The sequence below is a fragment of the Tyto alba genome, unplaced genomic scaffold, assembly GCF_018691265.1.
Source record: "Tyto alba isolate M040663 unplaced genomic scaffold, T.alba_DEE_v4.0 Super-Scaffold_20000042, whole genome shotgun sequence".
Lineage (NCBI taxonomy): Eukaryota > Metazoa > Chordata > Aves > Strigiformes > Tytonidae > Tyto > Tyto alba.
Genome location: NW_024881293.1, coordinates 5,657,754 through 5,676,170, shown reverse-complemented (window position 1 = coordinate 5,676,170; position 18,417 = coordinate 5,657,754). Strand labels below are relative to the sequence as shown.

Here is an 18,417-nt window from a genome sequence, read left to right as displayed (position 1 = left end):
GTATGGGCCTGCAATCTGAGCACACAGGAGAGAGAGTTCAGACATGCCCAGCTTTGGCATCTTCACCTCCCTTGCACAACATCAGGGGAGCAACAGCAAGCAAAGCTTCCCTATGGCACTGCATCGGAGAGCACGCTTACAGACAGACACATCCACCTACAGCCTGGTGCACACAGGCACCTCTCCCCTCCTGGGACCAGGACACCAGTACAGCCACAGGGTACAGCATACTGGGAACGACAGTCCCGTCACCACCCCAGCCCTCTGCAAGAAAAGCTGTCCATGGTTAGGATGTGTCCCCAACTGCAGCAGGTCCCAGCCCAGCTCACCAAACGCAGCCAGCTGGAACAAGCATTACATCAACGCAATGCAATTTTGAATCTTCCTCCCACTAAAGGCAAAAGCAGGAATGAGTCCCAATTCTACACTGAATCTATAGTACTAGGAAGAAAAGTAGATCTCTGATCATCTCCCAGGGGTCTTAAGGGGCATCATCCTTCACCACAAACGGGAACCACCTTGCTCACCCACCGCAGCTTGCATCCAGTGTGTGCAAAATGAGCATGCCAAAGAACACAGCAAACTGGGGAAGACAGAGTTCTTCTAAATGTTTGCTAAGGTTTAACAAAAAACACCACACATACCCTCTTCTTTCTCCTCCCTCCCTCTCCACTAGGTGCAAGGCAGGGGCAGGACTGATACCTTTTTCAAGTGCAATATGGAATACATGCATACATGTATATACACATATAGAGAGAGAGGTAGAGAACCTCCAGTGTCCCTCCCACTTACAAACACCACTCGAGACGGGTGCCTCTTGTGAGCCACTTTGCTGAAGTAGCTCTCTCCCAGTCTCCCAGACCGAGAATTCGGTCATTTACCCCTGTCAGCATTCACAGCTGGAAAAAGGGGTTACGGCCTCTCCTCTGCACATCCAAGGGGAGGAGGGAGCCAATCTGCATGTTTATTTGTTGTCTGTGCAGAATTCCTGCATTCCTTCCCTTGTTTACTCATCTGCTCTCAGGACACACTCATACCCCAGCAAAAGGGCTTTTGGGGCACCGTGTTCCCCCATGAGCTCAGAGCTCTTGCTAGAACACAGGACAAGCATAAAGGAGAAAGAGAGAGGCCAGCTTATTACAGAAGTATGTTTCCAAGGTGGTGGGGCAACAAGTAGAAGGAAGACCCATTCTCTCCAGGTCTGCTCACCACAGAGGCACATCTCCCCACCTGGAGGTCTAAGACCCTAATAAAGAGCACATACGGGGTGCTGCCCCGCAGCTCTACCCAACAGCTGTGTTGTTACACCCACAGCAGCACCAGTCACTCAGCACAACATCACAATCCTCCTCATCCAAGCTCTTTTGGGAGTAGACACAAAGGCTCCAGAGAGATTAACATGCAAGGGATACAGGGATTCATTACGACAGTACAGAAGCACACCTCATACCCTCTTGGTTCTTAGTTACACCCTGGAGAAGCAAGCTTTACCTTCGAGCAGAACTAAGCTGGCTTGGATCCCTGCAGGAGTCCATGAGGCTGACTTATCAAGTGAGGAAGCTCTGAGTGACTACCATGAAGGACAGGCCTTCACCACAGGATTAACCCCATTAACTTATTAGCTCTAAACCTACAGGAAAATCTAACTCAGGTGTGAGGGGTCTAAATTCCCTGGTAAGTGCCCACCACACACTTTTGTTAGGACAAGACTTGCAGTGGGGATGAGCCCAACCACATCAGACTCATTGCAGAAGGGACTGAGAACCTCAAGTCTGGAGCAAAAATAAAATAACTTCGTTTGGCTGTACCGTGATTGCAACCCCTGCCTTTGACAACAAGGTCAATGCCAGGCACTGTTCCCGTGATAAGTGAATCCACAGAGCAGTCGACTACCCCAGACACGTGCAGAACAGCAGCGCTGATCTGCCTCATCACCACTGAGATCATTTGCCAATCAATCATTTACAAGCTAAGAGTACAACGTGGCCAAGAGGGCCAGAGCTTGGCCGCTGCTGCGTCTGCGGGCTCAGGGCACCCCAGGAAAATCCAAGCACCCCCGTTCCAGCCTCACCTTCCACGCAGTGCTCCACCTCCTCCAAGTTGCGCAGCGTTATCCGCATGAGGCTGGAGTTCAGCATCAGCTCGTTGCGGTGTGCCGGCCACATGTACTGCGGGGCAGGGTTGACGAAGAAAATCCGTGTGTCTCCAGTTGAGACTTGGTTGTCACAGATTAACGGGTCCCCGAAGCCACCGATAACCACTTTGTTCCCACCATCCAAGAGGATCTCGTGAGTGACGATGTCTTTGCCTTTCAGGTAACGCCAGACTCTCACCTTGAATGAGAGGGAGAAAGAGCACGTGAGACCATTTCACAGCCAGCCACAGACAACTGGCACTTTCTGGCCCACTTAATTTTTATCAAGATGCACAGGAGTGGTTCAATCTGGCAAAGCCTTCCAGCAGAGCTAATTTCATTAGCCATCCCTCTAAAAGCACAAAATGCGTGGGCAACAAAGACTAAAGCACATGTTTTTTCTGCCAAAGCTGCAGCAAACTCTCCAGCCCAGGTATGCAGCACTCCTGGCCCCTTCTCATCACCAACCCCTTGGGGCTCACCCTCCCCACCCCGAGTGCAAACACCCAGCAAGCCCCTGGCACAGAGGGCACCGTGGGTTGGTGGAGGGTAGCAATGCCCCTTTCCTTCTACCCCATCATCTGCAGACACAGGCCACAGGGTCAGGGACACAATTCGAGGCGTGTCAAGGGCAACACGCAGGTCTCAGCCTTGCCAGAGGAATTCCCCTTCTGCTCCCAGGCAGCGTCATTCAAGGTGACAGACTCCAGCTGGTACAGTTGTCCCAGAGATACCCTGACTCACAACAAAATCTCAGCAGTGAAATGTATCAAAGGAGAAGAAAACACTTCCAAATTTAAAAAAAAAAAAAAAAAAAAAGCTCTGAAGGAACATTAAATGGCTGGAAGTCCCCAGCCGAGGAAGACTGCACAGCTACAGGGAGCCCTGTCCATCCATGGAGGAGGCTCTGAACAGTGGCACAAGAGCCCTAAAACAGGGCAGGAGAGTCAGGTGAATGAGAGAAAGGGGTTTTCTGGCACCCTGGGAAGACAAGAGGCAGAGAAGATAACACTCCAGGTAGAAATGTCAAAGTCAACTTACGTTCCCATAAACAACTAAAAAAACACCTCTGCGTTAGCAGACTGGATTTGCTGAAATATATGGAGGATTTGGCAGTAGGAGCCCATTTCCCTTTACTGATCTAAACTTCAGGAAGAAAAATAAGTCCTGGCCACAAGAGTCAGTCCCACTCTCCCTGCTTCCACTGCCAGCAGTTCTAGAGCAGTCTCCCCAGACTTCACTGCTGGCTCATCCCCCTGCCCAAAAAAGGCGAGAAAACTGCAAACCATCCTCTCTCCAGTGCCACGCTCCCTGCAGCAAACCACCCAGAAGAAATACCCACACAGGAGGGAAGAACCAGCCCTAAAATTAATCTTTAGTGCACACAGGACACCAGAGACACGTCCCCATCCACTCCTGCTAGGTTTAAAATCCTCCTGCTGCTGCTGCAATCCTATTGCAGGGGAAACAGGGCACAGAGCCGAGCCGGTAAACTGCACGGAATAGGAACAGCTCATCAGAGAGCTGCCTGGGGTTTCAGCTTGGAGCACGGGTGGCTGTTGCAGTGCATGGGTGTTCCTGTGACTGCAGGCACCCCTGGCCTGGCATGCTCCAAACGTGCCTTATCACCCTCTCTGCCAGCATCTCCCCTCCTACCGCAGCCTGAGCGCCCAGTCCCCTGCATTTTCCAGTTGTCTTCACTGCCCAAAGAGCATTTCAGCACACGGGGCCAAGCAGCAAAGCAGTCACAGGGAAGTGGTGGCTCAGAGATAAGGGGGGTCTTGATCCCATCTCTGAAACAGGCACACACGTACTTTTAAGAGCATGATTCTCTACTTTTAAAGTGCAATTCCAAAGGGAACACAAAGGGCAGAGAAAGGATGCTCACACCCTTGGGAGACACGGGGGGTGGCAGAGAGGCAGACAGTTATTTACACTACAGCTTCTGTGCTTGGCATAGGGGTTACGGCAGGGTGCCTTGTTAGAGTTGAGGAGGAAAGCACAGAGCAGACATTATCCCACTCTAGAATGAGCCAATTTTATAGTTATCTGCAACTGCAGCTCAGTGGCCTCTGCCCTGCACGGCCCCTTAAGTGCACTGTGTTCCCCTATGGGCTTCAAAACCATCCAGACAGAAGCTCTTGCTCTTTGCCAAATACCTCCATCCCATTACTCAGCGACTATAGAAGACACACAGAAAGATCTAGCACTGCAGAGTTCAAGAGGGTAAAAACATGTTGGGGGCTAGAGGGAATGCAAGTCTCATGACCTTTAATGAATCTTGCAGTGTTTTGAAGCCCTAACTCCAGAATCTCAGGGATGTGAGCTCAGCACTACCTCAGTCCTGATCAAGAGGCTTCAAGGTCCACAATGATCTTGAGCTGAATTCCCACACACCATCCGTGCCCCAGCTAGGAGTGGTTGGGAACAGGGTTATTCCTACTGCCACAGAAGCAAGCAGGCTGGGGCGAGACCTACCTCCTCAGCACAAAATTCACCTGTCAAGCAGCAAAAGGGAATGATTTCAGCGTTGCTGTACTCCACAGGTGCAACTGAAGGTTAAGTTTAGGAGTGTATTTTATCCTCAGATCCTCCTACTTCTCACAACTTTTCCTGAAGGTGTAATATTTGCCTGCCTTGGAGGACTTGATGGGTCTCAGCTCCCACCCAGCCCAGCAGGTCCTCTGATCGAAAGAGCAGCCACTGTATATTCCTGAGGTGAGCCCTGTTCTCCTGCATACCTGAGACCAAAAACCATAAACAGGGCCGTGACAGCTCCTCTTTGGAAGCTGCACATGCCTTAGCTGCTCCCGGTCGCGGCGAGGTTAGCTGGAGACGTTGTACCCACATGCTCTCACACTCATTTGTCTTCCAGCGTGAAGGGAGCCAGCTCCCCTTGGGCCAGGGCTAAGCAATGCCACAGCAACCAAAGGACAAGCAATAACTTATACAGAGGCTACCATCCCTCTCCAGACAGCCTGAGTCCAAGCTGCTGGGCGTGGGTAAGAAGAGGGGACGAGAAAGCAATGCCTCCAAAGCCGTTTACACAGCCTACCCAAGAAGAAACCTGCTTGAAAAGCTGACTGCTGGGCTGGACGCAGCTCTGTCAGCATGAGCTCTTTTCTTGAGAGAGATGGCAGTCAACCAGCAAACAGAGGGAGCTTCAGATGGAAAAGATGGGTAGCTGTGACAGGCAGCTTTCCCTCCCCTCTGTTCTTACAGGAATCCCAGTCTGGACACAGCCATCTGCTCCACCACACGCAGGCGGTGCCACGCGAGGCAGCCCCCTTCAAAGAACCAGTTTGGGGCCCCCCGTGACCGTGGCACCTCAGGTGAGCTCAGGGTGCTAAGGAGCCTGGTTTTAATGCAAGCCTCCCGCTTCCCCACCCGGGACCAGCTGTTTCTCCAACATTTCGCAGCAGCACAGTTCCCTGGGGTTGTGCTTCTCCCCACAGTCAAGTTAAGACACCTTCCTGCAGCCCCACCTCCTCTTCCTTCGGCAGCAGCCCGCAGGGCAGCCGCTCGCTGCGAGGAGGCGAGGTGCAGAAGCAACCAGGGCAAAAAACCCAGGAACACAAAGAAGACAAAAGGGGGGAATAAAAAAAAAAAAAAAAAATACAAAATACACCAGGCAGGCAGATTGCACAGCCTGGGGCTTGTGCTGAAAGGTAGCAGTCGGGCATTTTCACAGATAGGTCTAAGGGGGGAGAAAAGCTAAAGCCTACCCCTCTTCTGAAGCAGATGGTAATTTAATTAGCATGGCTGTTCTAGTCATACACCTCAGAGTTGGGCCACAGCATTCACAAGCAACATCAGAGTCCACCAGCTTTCTCCCCACCCTTATCCTCTATAATGAATGGATGTGAAGGCACTAAAGACCAAGCAATTACCTGTAGGGCATCCCATTCATCATCACACACAATTAAGACTTTGTCACTGGTGACTCACCGGCTACAGCAAGGATTGGGGAAGAAAAGGGAGAGATAAAAAATTAGGCTGGAACCTAGTTCCAAAAGGTCCCTTCCCTATAGCAGACTCATTCACTCTTTTGCCAGCAAGCACATAAAACATTGGATTAAGGCTGTTTTACAAGACTCCTGGCAGCTACAGGAAGGCAGAGTAAGAACAGTGAAAACTTTATTTAAGCAGATCCTTGCAAGGGTGTATTTTAAGTGCAGTAGAAAACCAGAAAGTAAAAGGATTTTCCAGTATGCCATGGGGCTCCATCCCACAGCAGGGAATGGGACCACCTGCACAGGCACGTGCAGTGCTAGCAAATTCCTGCCAAGAAGATGCTTTGAGAAATGCTGGCCTTGGTCTGTAAAGAAAGATGAGAAGTTAGTCTCCTCTGGAAGAGACCTGTCACTCTGGGCAGAAGTAAAGAGGGTCACCACTAGATTTCAGCAGTTCTCAGAGACAAAGGGTGCTGGCTGGCAGCAGCTCGGCCATATCCATCCCCGCTGACCACACACAGTCCCCCTCCGTGCCTTCCCCAGGCAGAAGCCAGCTGCCCTTCCCCTGCAGAGCACCAAACCCACCTCCCCCAGCAACTTTCACATCCAACCCTGGCTGGAGAACAGCCGCTGTTACCTCTCCAAAATATGGGCTCTATTGTTCGGAACAGGATCCACATCCTTTTCGACACTTCCTATAGCACATATAGAACCTGTATGTGTCCTATAAATAGGAGCTCCCTTCATAAATACTGAGTCAGAGCAGAACAAGGCACATCAGAGGACTCAAAAGCAGGAAGGGACAATGCCAACACACGCTGTGCATGGGATGAACAGCAGCACTGCGAGCTTGGGAAGAGGAGCAAGCCCAGGGGTGCAGCCAGAAACAAGCAGAGCACCCCAGTTCCCATGTCAAATCCCTCGGTGAAGAGGCATATCAGCCAGTTTCAATTTGGGGAGCTCTGTCAGCCCGTTCTTCCTTATTATTCATCTCCTCTAGTAGGAAATGAATGGCTGGTAGCTATTTATGGGTGTTTATCTAACATTAACTTCACATTTCTTCTAAGTTGTAATGTGCTTATCTTCATCTATCAAAGGCTTCAGCTGGGAGGGTTTAGAGTTTAACTGGGAAGAACAATACACTAACGCAGCACTCGCAGATATTGACATGCCTGCTCCCTCACAGACCACCCAACACCAGTAACACCAGCTATTTTGGGTGTGGGCTCTAGGGAACTCCCACCACACACTTGGCCCTTGCCTTTCCTCTCCAGATAAAGAAGAGCCTGACAAGAGATAACGGTGGTATTTGGAGGTAACCCCAAGGCCTAAGGAAGGGTTACCGGAGTATGACAGTGACGAAGTAGACATGTGTTTTCTCACCAGCAAGATCCCTCCTGCACGTTGGCTCGCTCCAGCTCCACAGGGCACCAAGGGTCGGTGCGGGGACAGCAGGAGCCAGCGGTCAGGTTTAGTGCCCAAACTGCCCTTTTGGGCTCTAGGTGCTTGGTTAAAAAAAAACAAAAACAAAAAAACCCAACAAACAAACAAACCCACAACAAACCAAACCAAAACACAAGTATGTCTAACCCTGCAAGCCAGCATCAGCAGAAGCCACAGCAGTTTCAGTACTTTGAGACATCTTGGAGTGAGACAGGCCGACAGCTGCTGCAAAGCTACGCATTTACAAGTCATAAGCATTACGCCCTGCTAAGTCACAGTTAGAAGATATTTATCTGCTTTCAGGTCCTTAAAACACCCCAAGTTCCATTTCAAAGCTTTTTTTTCCTGCAAGCACACGATAAACATACCATTAAAAATCACACAGAAAAGACTGATGTGTTGGTAAAGGGACTGTTCTAAGAAAATGGGTAAATGTCACAGCATGGCCCGGAGCGCCAGCAGCATTGCCACAATGAGATGGGACGGGCACTTCCATCCAGGGTAGGAGAGGTTTTTCCCTCCTCTCACTTTCTTTCACAGGAGTCCAGGACTGGAAAGGTATGTTGGGAGCAGGTTCTGGCCTTCAGGTGCTGTTATGACACTGGTAATCAGCAGAAGCAAAATCCCACTGTCAACTCCCAAGTGTAAGCAGCAGGAGCCTTTTGGGATGGCTCAGAGAACAGCGGGCAAGAGACTCTCCCCCAGCTGAGCAATGCAAACCATGTTTCAAATAAAGCCACCGCCAGCAGACCGGGTTCTTCCCCAGCTGCTCTTACTCGGACTTGATTGCACCCTTTCCAAGGCAGAACTGCTGAGCAAGCAGGTTTGCCATCACAGCAGCAAAACAGTTTTCCTGGCCCAGAGTCCTGCTCTGATGCGGCAAGATGAAGCCTGGGTTTTTACACTCGCCAGACACCTTGCTGTGTGTCTGCAGTGACAGGGAAGAGACCGGTTCCTTAGATGAGCATTTCTGCCTCATCACTAGCCACCCTGGACCACCTCCAGCCTTGCACGGCAACCCTTGACCCAGCATCAGGTGTCCCACATCCATTCAGCCATATGTGCCCCAAAACTGCCGCAGGACACCGGCTGCTCGCAGCAGCTTATTAGTTTTCTACATAGCACCCAGGATGTGCCAGACACTTTGCAAACATACGGTCTCTGCACTAGCCTGGAGGGTCTGTGATCTAATTTGCAGGAGCAGGGTACAGATTGTACCACGCAGCAGCGCAGAGCGGTGGGAGCAAGCGTGAAGCAGTGGGCACCAGCTGGACAGACAGAAGCTGTTCAGCTACTTTACTGGGCTAGGATGCTCCAGTACAGAGGACAACACACTCTGTGATATATAAAGTATAAAGTTAACCTTCCCCAGCAGACCTCTCCCACCAATGCACTGCTGCGCATCACCCCAGGCCCTGCTTAGCACTAACCACAGGCAGGAACCGCAGTACTTTTTAAGGATGGGCAGAAAAGGAGACGGGCAGAAGAGGAAAAAGCAATGTAGCAGCACGTCCTCGCAAGTGAGATTCCTGCCCCGGGAAGGGTTAAGCCATACAGCACGTTTTCTGACAACCAGGAGGATGGTATTTCAGGTCGCTCAGTACTTTGCCGTCTCTCTCAGCTTACGGGGGGGAGGAAAAGAAAAAAAAAAAAAAAAAGGAGGAAAAGAAAAAAACATAGCCAGAGGCCAGATTCATAGTTAAACAATAGCTTGAGCTAGAGGAACTCAAGATGCTGCAAAAGCAAACAGGGAGCTACGGGGAGAGGCAGCGAGCGGCTCCGAGCACCTTCCCCAGCAGCCTGAGCCCTGCCAGAGAGAAAGTTGGGAGTCAGCTCCGCATCACGACGAGGAGGGAAATGCCCATAAAAAGCCACCTTGAGAGATTCCCCCCGACACAGCTGTGGGAGCTCCAGCGGGGAGAGCCTCCGCGGTCTAAAAATACATAATTACACACCAAAGCTCCAGCGGCATACAATAAAAACCACATGCGCCCGCCTGAGCAGGCGCCTGGTGGGGGCTGAAAGTTTCCCACCCCCTTCCGCGCTCCACCACCCCCCCCACCCCTTCCCCAAATTTTACCTTGCAGGAATAGGTGTGGTGCACGGGGTCCACGTTCATGATCTCCTCCACCGTGCCCGTCAGCACCACGTTGGCTTCTTCCTCCCGCCGCTCCAGCTCCCGCTCGGGGCACGTCGCCCCACCACCGCCTCCTCCTCCTCCTCCTCCTCCTCCTCCGCCTCCCAGCGCCAACCCCAAGCCCAGCAGCGCCAGCAGCAGCCGGGCACCCGCCGCTCCCCCCGCCATGGCCCGGCCCGGCCCGGCCCGCTCCCGGCCCCGGGCACCCCGACGGGGCGGGCAGACAAAGCGGCCCCGCTCGCGGGCAGGGCTGGAGCAGAGAGAAGGGCTACTTTTGTTCGAGGAGGTGAAAAGGAGGAAAGAAAGAGAGAGAGAGAGAGAGAGAGAGAGGGAGGGAGGGAGGCGGGGAGGGGAAAGCAGGGGAGGGGAGAAGGAAGAAAATCCCAAGAGGAGGAGGAGGAGGAGGAGGAGGAGATATCTCTCCCCCCAAGCCGCGGCTGGGGAGAAGCGCTCAGTCCTCTGCTTTGCCCCTGTAAGAAAGCCCGCAGATTTGCATGCAATCTGAATTGCTGATAAGGAGGGAGCGGGGGTAGGGGAGAGAAGAGGGAGGGAAAGAGGGAGGGAGGGAGCCGGCCCTGCTGCCGGCTCTTATTGCGGAGCTGCCGAGGACGCCACCCCCAGGAAAGGGAGCTCGCATCAGGTTAATGGATAATCAGCGCGCCAACGTGAGGAGACTTTTAAAGGTGTAGGGACGGCTGCCGAGCCGCAGCCGGCTCCGCCGCCAGCCCCCCCGCCCCCCTGCGCGGCAGCCGATGCCCTGCCCGCCCCCCCCGGCCCCGGCCCGGAGTCCCCCAGTATGGGTGCTGGGGAGGGATGCGCAGGGCTGCCCCCCCGCTTGGGCTCCCGAGGTCTGGGGGTGCGGTGGTAGCTGCAGGAGGGGGGTCGAGCCCCTCGCATCATGGTGGGGGGGTACCACCAGGGCTGCTCCCTTCTTACCCATGGGGAAACTGAGGCCGGGGCGGACTGGCCCGGATCCTCAGGGCTCCCACGAATTCGAGAGAAACCCCCCGCGCCTGGTCCATCACTGTCTCCTCGGTTCCCCGGGCGAGGTGGCACTCAGGGCTTGTCACAGCTTTGCCACGGCAAAGCCACCCTCCCGTGGGGTGGCTGTGTCTGCCCCCGCAGCACTGCGACCTCCCGCCCTGGCTTTCTCCGGGGACCGCACGGCAGTTTTCCCAGATGTCATCTGCAATTACCGCAAATATAAAATGAAAAGTTAAGTGGCACCAGGGGAGGGATACTGTTTCTCCCCTCCATAAATTAGCCATCCCCCAGAGGCATTTTACAAGGCTGTTTTACTTGATGGCCCTAAACAAGTCCTGTTGGTGACCCAGGGCCAAGGGGGTGAATCACCCAGCGCAGGGTGACATTTAACCACGCCAGTGCCACGGTGCCAGCGGAGGACATGACGTGCCCCAAGTCCTGTTCTCTGCCGAGCGCGTTTCAGTCCACAGCAGCATCCTGCACTCTAAGGCTCTGCACATGACCGTCCATCCCTATTCATCCTCTGAAGTTTTAAGCAGTGCTGTTTGTGCTATTTGCGCTGTTTGTCCCTGCAACTGTGTATGTGCCAGTCTTTTTCTCTCTCTCTCTCTTGGATCACAAACAGAAATTAACTACAAGTTATGAATAAATGAATCTGACCGAGTGTTCAAAATGCTGCCCAAGCCTACCTTCTATCCTGAAGAGGATGAAATACCAGCGATCGCATAAATCTGGCTGGAGATAGCACAACTGCTGTGGGTTTTACAGGGGAAGCATACTGTACATATTCTGTGTTAAACCGTGCATTTGGCATTTCCACAGTGATTTTGGTCTCAACACTGGGGCCGTTCTTGTAAACCCCATGCCCTCTCCCAGGTCCCCTTCTGCTCAAAGCTTCAGTTTCTGTCCTGTAAAACCAAGTTCCCAGCTCAACACCAAAGGAAAGCTGCCTATTCAAAAGGATGCAATATTTAATCACCTCAGTGAGGACTTGAGAGACACAATTTGCAGAAGAAAGTGGCCCACAGCATACTCAGGTCTGCAGGAAAGCTGGCTTCACCTGGCAGGGCTTAACTGTTCAAAACCTGCCAGTCTTCTGTACCCCTCCTGTAACCCGCCCCCCCCCCCCCCCCCCCCCCCCCCCCCCCCCCCCCCCCCGGGAGGAACCTGTGTTCTCCAATGCCAAGAAGAAGGTGCCTCAGGGCAAAGGGACCCAAAGCAAGACACACCATAGCAGGTTTTCATCCTGTGCCAACCAAAAAGCTTCACTGAAATGTGTGTTTTCTGGATGAGGAGCAAGGGAACAGCGTTCAGCGGCAGTGGGAAGACTCCATCACAAGCCAAGAGCAACGCGGAGTCCAGGCTCCGCAGTCATCACCGCTCCACAGCGGAGGTTTAGCACAAAGGACTCCATTATTACATTGCTGCTATTATAAACTCAAGCAATCAGCTAAAAATATTTCAGTGCCTGGCAGATTATTTTTGCTATTTTAATTATTAATTTTTATTGTATTCCTCGAGCGCTGCTCAATTGTAAATCACGGAAAGAACCTCAGTTCAAGGTGGAAGAAACCAGCTGTAACATTCTGCTCCCGCACTTTGCAAAGAGGAGAAGGGAAGAATTATTTACGCTGTGTTTGTACTATTTTCTGTTTGTTAGTTCTCTCCTTCTAGCCCCACCCTGCCATCTGCTTTCAAAGCTGTGAAGAGAAAAATGGATTTCACAGGCTTTTCTGCTGTATTTACCCCTATATGGTCAGTTCTTTGAGTGGATTTACTCAGCCTTGTCGGCTTTCTGGTGGAGGTGCACACAAGCCCCCCAGGATCTCGGCTCTCTGTGTGCTGGTTTAATAAAGTTCATAAGGAGAAGGCGGTTGTTTTTTTCAGAGGACGGCACCAAAAGGCAAGCGAAGGAGCGCAGTGACTCCGAGCACCCTTTTAGGGACAACGTGCGCTGGGAAGCGGCACGGAGCAGCACATTCCCGCACGGAATATTGCTCTGCTCCTCCACCGGCGTGCTGAAGCCTCACGCTGACAGGAGAAACCAGCCAAGGAACTGATGGTATTGTGGGAAAACTGAAGCAAACTATTTGGCAAATCAGTGTGCAAAATAAATAAACTGTGTGACTGACAAAAATACATAAATCACTGGGGTTTTGTCCGGGGTCTTTACAAGACAGCTATTGTAAACCTGGGGCTCGCAAAAACTTCCGTCAGCTAAGCTTACAAGAGAAGTAGCTCCGTCAGCCTCCAAAAAAGCCAGAGTTCTGGGAAAACCAATAAGGATTTATGTGGTGTTTGCTTTGTGACACCTCTGTGTGCGTTCGGGTGGCATTTCCAAGATTTCCTTGCAGGAGGGGCCTAAAAGGTTGAGGGAGAGAAGAGAGGGGAGAGGGGAGGAGAGGAGAGGAGAGGAGAGGAGAGGAGAGGAGAGGAGAGGAGAGGAGAGGAGAGGAGAGGAGAGGAGAGGAGAGGAGAGGAGAGGAGAGGAGAGGAGAGGAGAGGAGAGGAGAGGAGAGGAGAGGAGAGGAGAGGAGAGGAGAGGAGAGGAGAGGAGAGGAGAGGAGAGGAGAGGAGAGGAGAGGAGAGGAGAGGAGAGGAGAGGAGAGGAGAGGAGAGGAGAGGAGAGAGGAGGAACAGGGAGAGGGAGAAGGAGAGGAGAGGGAGAAGGAGAGGGAGAAGGAGAGGGAGAAGGAGGGGGAGAGGCCAGGGAGAGGAAGTGCTGTGACACTTCCAATCAGGCAGTCACAGCAGCCAGCGGTTTCGTGCACCCCTCTGATGCTGGGAGAGCATTGCTGGTGCTGGGTGGCTCAGCACCGCTGACCTTCAGCCACCTGTTTAACTCCCAGTCCTCGCCAAACGGCGGTGATGTCCGCGGCATTTCTTACACATCTGAAGTTAACTGCCTGGGTGAGGCTTTGCCTGATCAGGGCTTTTCCCTCCAGCAGTAGCAGCTGTCACATTTTCGACAGGGCTGTAATTTTTTTCACGTCCTTTGAAGATTTTTCCAATTTTAACAACTCATGGCACAGGCAAATGAGCTTCTCTTAGGTTGGGCTGAGTAAGTCTGTAAAGGTCTCTCATTTATTGCTAGTTATTGCCTCCTCAGAATGACTGTACAGACACTCCTGCTGCACTCAGCAGTTTCATGCCCACATCTCTCTGCCGTTTGACCCCGAAGCACTTCCCTTTCAGGATATTTATTATCACAGCCCTCAGCCAACGCTATCACTAGTGTCCTACCTTCATTCCCTGGCTGCTTCCCTTGGTGGGTCCCTGGTATCTGCGAGCTTGGTGCTTGCTGAGAGCAGAGCCTTTCAGGTGTATCAGGGTAGGTATCTGAAAGCCTCAGCAGCCAGAATATCAGTAACCACGGGGTGAAAATCTCCATCTGCTCACCTCCCAGTACAGCGAGGGGCCAAGAGCAGAGCTCCTCGCTCACACTGGTATGGCACGCATGTCGTAGCAAGAAACCCGCAAGATTTTAGACCAAGCCTTCAAAGCAAATAAAAGACCTGTGTGAATACCCTGACAAAGCAAAACAGAGCCCCAGTGTTAATCGGAAATACTTCCCCAGGGGTGAGAAAGTGTCCCCATTCCTGCTTGGGCTGGCCCCTGGTTTCTTCACCGGTTGCCTCTACGCCCCACTGGCTGGTTTTTCTGCTCTGAGGCTCTCCATCTCTGATAAGCTCCAAGACATGTTTTAATGTGTTTTTTTTTCCCCTTTTCTCTTTTAAGTTAATCCCTCTCGGTGGTTTCTGACATTGTCAAATGGCTTTTGTGTACTGTCAGAAAATCTCTCGATGTAGCTACAGAGCAGCTGCTAACAAGTTGCCCCTGGGATCCTACATCTATGAGGCTGTCTGCCTGTATAATGATTCTCAAATAAGTAAATCTATTAATGAGATCTCAGTGGGAGAGGGGCTGAGGGCTGCAGAGCAGATCCATGTCAGAGGACCCACATGAGAGGGGCTTCGTGCCACAGCAGCCCCGGGCACCTTCGCTTCGGCCGTGATGGGCTCTGCAGCATCACAAGGGGAGTCACAGAGGCTCTGTCCCTCTGCAGTAGCCGGGGACACGAGCCCCTCGGATCAGCGGCTGGCACTGGCTGCATCGTAGGTGCGTGGCAGCAATGTGCACAGCCCTTTCCCTTTAGTTACAGGGGGGAAATTGAGGACCAAATGGGAACCTGTCGCATGCTCCAGGTAAGATTCAAGAGATGAATTCAAGAAGTCAGTCTCTTCCTCCCCAAATCAGGATGGCAGTCTTTGTATCAAGTTGAAAATCCAGAGCTCATCTTTGGGGTTTCTCAGTTTTGCCCCAGGATTTAGGAGCTACAGGGATCCAAGCTTTTCTCAATGGCATGATCCTAAAGCTTCAGCTTTAAAATTGGGAAAGTATGCTGAGATCTGCACATATTCACACAACTCCAGGAGACAGAGTATAAAAAGCCAAACCACTGAGTATTACGAGAGCTGTGGTATAATAACAGGTTACGAGGAATTCAGCCCGGACACATCCAACGCCCACACCCTGGTTTACCACGGCAAGGAGATGAAGGGCAGCAGTCGCAGAGGGAGACAGTCGTTTTGTGCCCAAATACAGGAGATCAGAGCAGCGGTCACACCCCAGGGCCCCCAGACCCGAAGGACTTGGGGAAAGGCAGAATTGGGGGCTGGGACCCTCGGCAGGTTGGAGCCCAGCACAGCCTGGGGCTCTCGGTGGCACAGCCGGGGAGATGTGCTGGCTGTGGCACCGGCTGCGCTCTCCCCTCGTGCTGGAAGCAGCCCCAGGATCTCACACAGATGGGTATTTTTCCCCGCCTCAAGTCAGCAGCAAGCCCACGCCCTCGCTCGGTGCAAGGGGCAGGCTTCAAGCTCGCCAAGATGGGCTTGGTTTAGCATCGCGGGTGGGTATCGGAGCTGAGCACACACACACACACACACGTACAGGTGCCATCTTGTGTTTTCAGTGGCTGTGAACCTCCAGCATGGTTTAGGACTTAACCTAGCAACCTCTCAGCTTGGAGGCAAAAGCATCCAGTGAACCACAATGACTCTTTTAATCAAAAAAAAAAAAAAAAAAAAAGAAAAAGAAGAAGAAAGAAAATTCAGCGTGAACTTCAGGGCAAATGATCCTCCATTATCAAATCCCATCTTAAAAAGTGCATGGGGCTAATTGAATTACTCTTGCTGGATTTCTATGTAGCCATGAAGTCTTCTTAATGTGGATTGATAGCATAAATCTGTTCTCCATTGAGGAAAAAGTGAACACTGGCCCCTGACATCTATCTTTCTTTCCAGAAATCCCATCTAACTGGACGTCTCCCTAGGCCACTTCCAAGAGAAAGATGTCTCTATCCATTACCCCTGACACGCAGCAGCAAAAGGAAGTGAGGTCCGTTCACATCTAATTACTCCCATTCCTGGATTTATTACAATCATGCCAGGATTAATTGAGAAAGTAAAAATGCTTAGTTGGGTGATCAATCTTCTCTGAGTTACTTACCTTGTCACTTGCTAATAACTGTAAAATAAAAATGCCCCTCTTCGCTGCATCTCAGCAAATGGATTTCTATAATACATTGCTAGGAATCTTTAAAAGGCATTTGAAAGCAGTAAGGAGACAAATTGGATTAGCTGGAGAGAAAGTGCAACCAAAGCATTTTTTTCATGACTATAAAGCAAAAATTTCAGGTCTCCAACGCTCAGGTGGTGAAGCAGAAGCAGTGCCCAGCCCCGTGCCCGGCTCATGGATACTGGCTGTGGGGCAGGTCACGGATACAGCGATGGAGGGGCCTGAAAAATATTCTGAGTGAAACACAAAGAGCCTTTCCTGGTTTAAAGACCAGGTCATTTTTGACGCCAGAGGCACATGTTCTTCTGTAAGGGAGGCTAGAATTTTTGCCCAGCTGAACTGGACAGACCCAGTCACGGCTCATGTTGCCCCAGTGTGTCCTCAGGAGCCAGGTTTAAATCAGGATTCAGTTTAAATCTCCTAACTAGTCAGGCCTTGTTTCCCCCAGAAGGCCACCCTATGTCAAGGCTACTTGAAGGATGCTAATATCTTTGAGATCCGCCCTCTCTCCCCATCAAATTTGGCCCAACATTTATCACAAGAAACACAGTATTAATAACCCAGCGCCGCCCTTCTACAAAATCCTGCCAGAGAGAAACATCCCGTTTCCCTTCCACAACAACCTCTTTAAAATAATAAGAATCCAGGAGCTGCCGCAGCCAGGGCAGTCCCAGTTCCTACCCATCTCATCCCCTGGCCCGTGTAACCCGCTGCCCTCGGCATGCCCGTGGGGCTCAGCTGCAGACCCGGGGTGCTGCAGGGTGCTGGGGTGGCAGCAGCACCCATCCTGCCCGCACCCTGCCGCAGGCTTGAGCAGCATCCCCAGCGCTGGTGGACACCACGAAGACACCCAGTTTTAGGGAGCCCTTCTTTAATAGAAAGCATCAGGGGTGCTGGGAGACGGGACTTGAGCTGAAAGAGAAGAAATTAAGATTCAGGGCATGCAGGGATCGGGTTTTTTCCTTTCCCCCCCCCTGTTTTAGAGGGGCGAAGAGCCAAGGTTTTAGCACTCGGTTAGAAGGCCCCTGGCAACCCCTGCAAAGCTGCTGGGGGGCTGGAGCTGCTGCCCGGCTCCTCTCCACTGGGCTCCTCGGACAAAAGGCCTGCGTGGTGCCCAGCAAGGCTGCCCACAGGCTGGCAGGGAGGGACTGAACCCTCCCAGCTTGCGGTTTCACAGCCTCCTAAACCCATTTCATAGTTAAAGGCAGGATTTATTGGACCAGACTCTCAGGGAGATAGAGGCTTTTGTGCTGAATTTTATCCAAAACAGTTAATGCAGCTGCTGTTGTTGCCATTAGCATGGGGGAAAAAAAAAAAATAAAAAGAGACATTGAAACTATCAGCTCTTAAAAGATATCTTCTTCTATCTGAACATCAATTTCTTAGCGCACACGTGTAGAATGACCAGGAAATATTTCATCCTCTCGGTGCCAAGCTGAGAGAAGCCAGCACTGGGGCGATGCTGCTTCACATTGAATCTCCCAAATGCTCTCCCTGCATTCATTATTCTGCGCACACACACGGAGCAGGGACTCTGAGTTAACCTCTTGCTGCCTGCTTCCCCGGCAAAGCAAGACAGAGCAGGGCCACCCAGCACTGGCACTGGGCAAGTCCTTGCCCTTCTGTGTCTTACCTTTCCCAGGGTGTAAATTGGAGATAGCATCGAGGACCCTGTCCCAGTGAGGGTCTAGGAGGGGCTATGGCTTTGTGAGAGCTTTGATGGCCCATCAGCCCGGTGTGGGGAGGGCAGGGAAGGCAGGGGGGGGCACCGAAGGCAGAGCTGCCAAGCAGCCCCTTGCAGCAGGGCTGTCCCCCTTCAGCCTGCCTTGCACTAGACTTTCAAATCGAACAAGAGCCCGAACTTCACTTGACACCCTTCTCCATCAAATATTTATTTGTGTCTGTTGGTCACGGGCTGAGCGTGCTGGGGCAGGTTCTGTGCTGTGGGAACCCGTGCCCAGCTTAACACCTCCTGACTTAAGGCAGGTCATGCAAGGAGAGGGAGCAGGAGACAGGGGAGCTGAGGCTGCTGTCTGCCTCCTGGCCAGAGGATGAGCGGGCTGTCGGTAGGAATCCCTCCCCAGGAATGTAGCAGCCCAAGCTTTGAGTCCTCAGGCAAAGCCCGGCTGCACCTGGAGTGCATTGCCAAGCAATTGCCAGCCAAAGATCCTGCTGAACCCAGCAATGCA

The 18,417-nt window shown here is 52.1% G+C and overlaps 1 protein-coding gene across 5 annotated transcripts in view; it reads right to left on the bottom strand.

Annotated features, from left to right (window-relative positions):
- Positions 1–10,011, bottom strand: part of AGRN (agrin) — a 120,710-nt gene extending 110,699 nt beyond the window's left edge. For 3 of the 5 annotated variants that reach the window (XM_033007553.2, XM_033007554.2, XM_033007555.2), the window contains exons 1-2: positions 9,611–10,011; positions 2,072–2,333 (exon numbers count right to left, since the gene is read on the bottom strand). In XM_033007553.2, the coding sequence (XP_032863444.2) occupies positions 2,072–2,333; positions 9,611–9,835 (487 nt within the window). In that variant the 5' untranslated portion in view covers positions 9,836–10,011. The remainder of the gene's footprint in view (positions 1–2,071; positions 2,334–9,610) is intronic. The other 2 variants (XM_033007557.2, XM_033007559.2) reach the window with 1 other exon arrangement.
- Between the last annotated feature and the right edge of the window lie 8,406 nt (positions 10,012–18,417).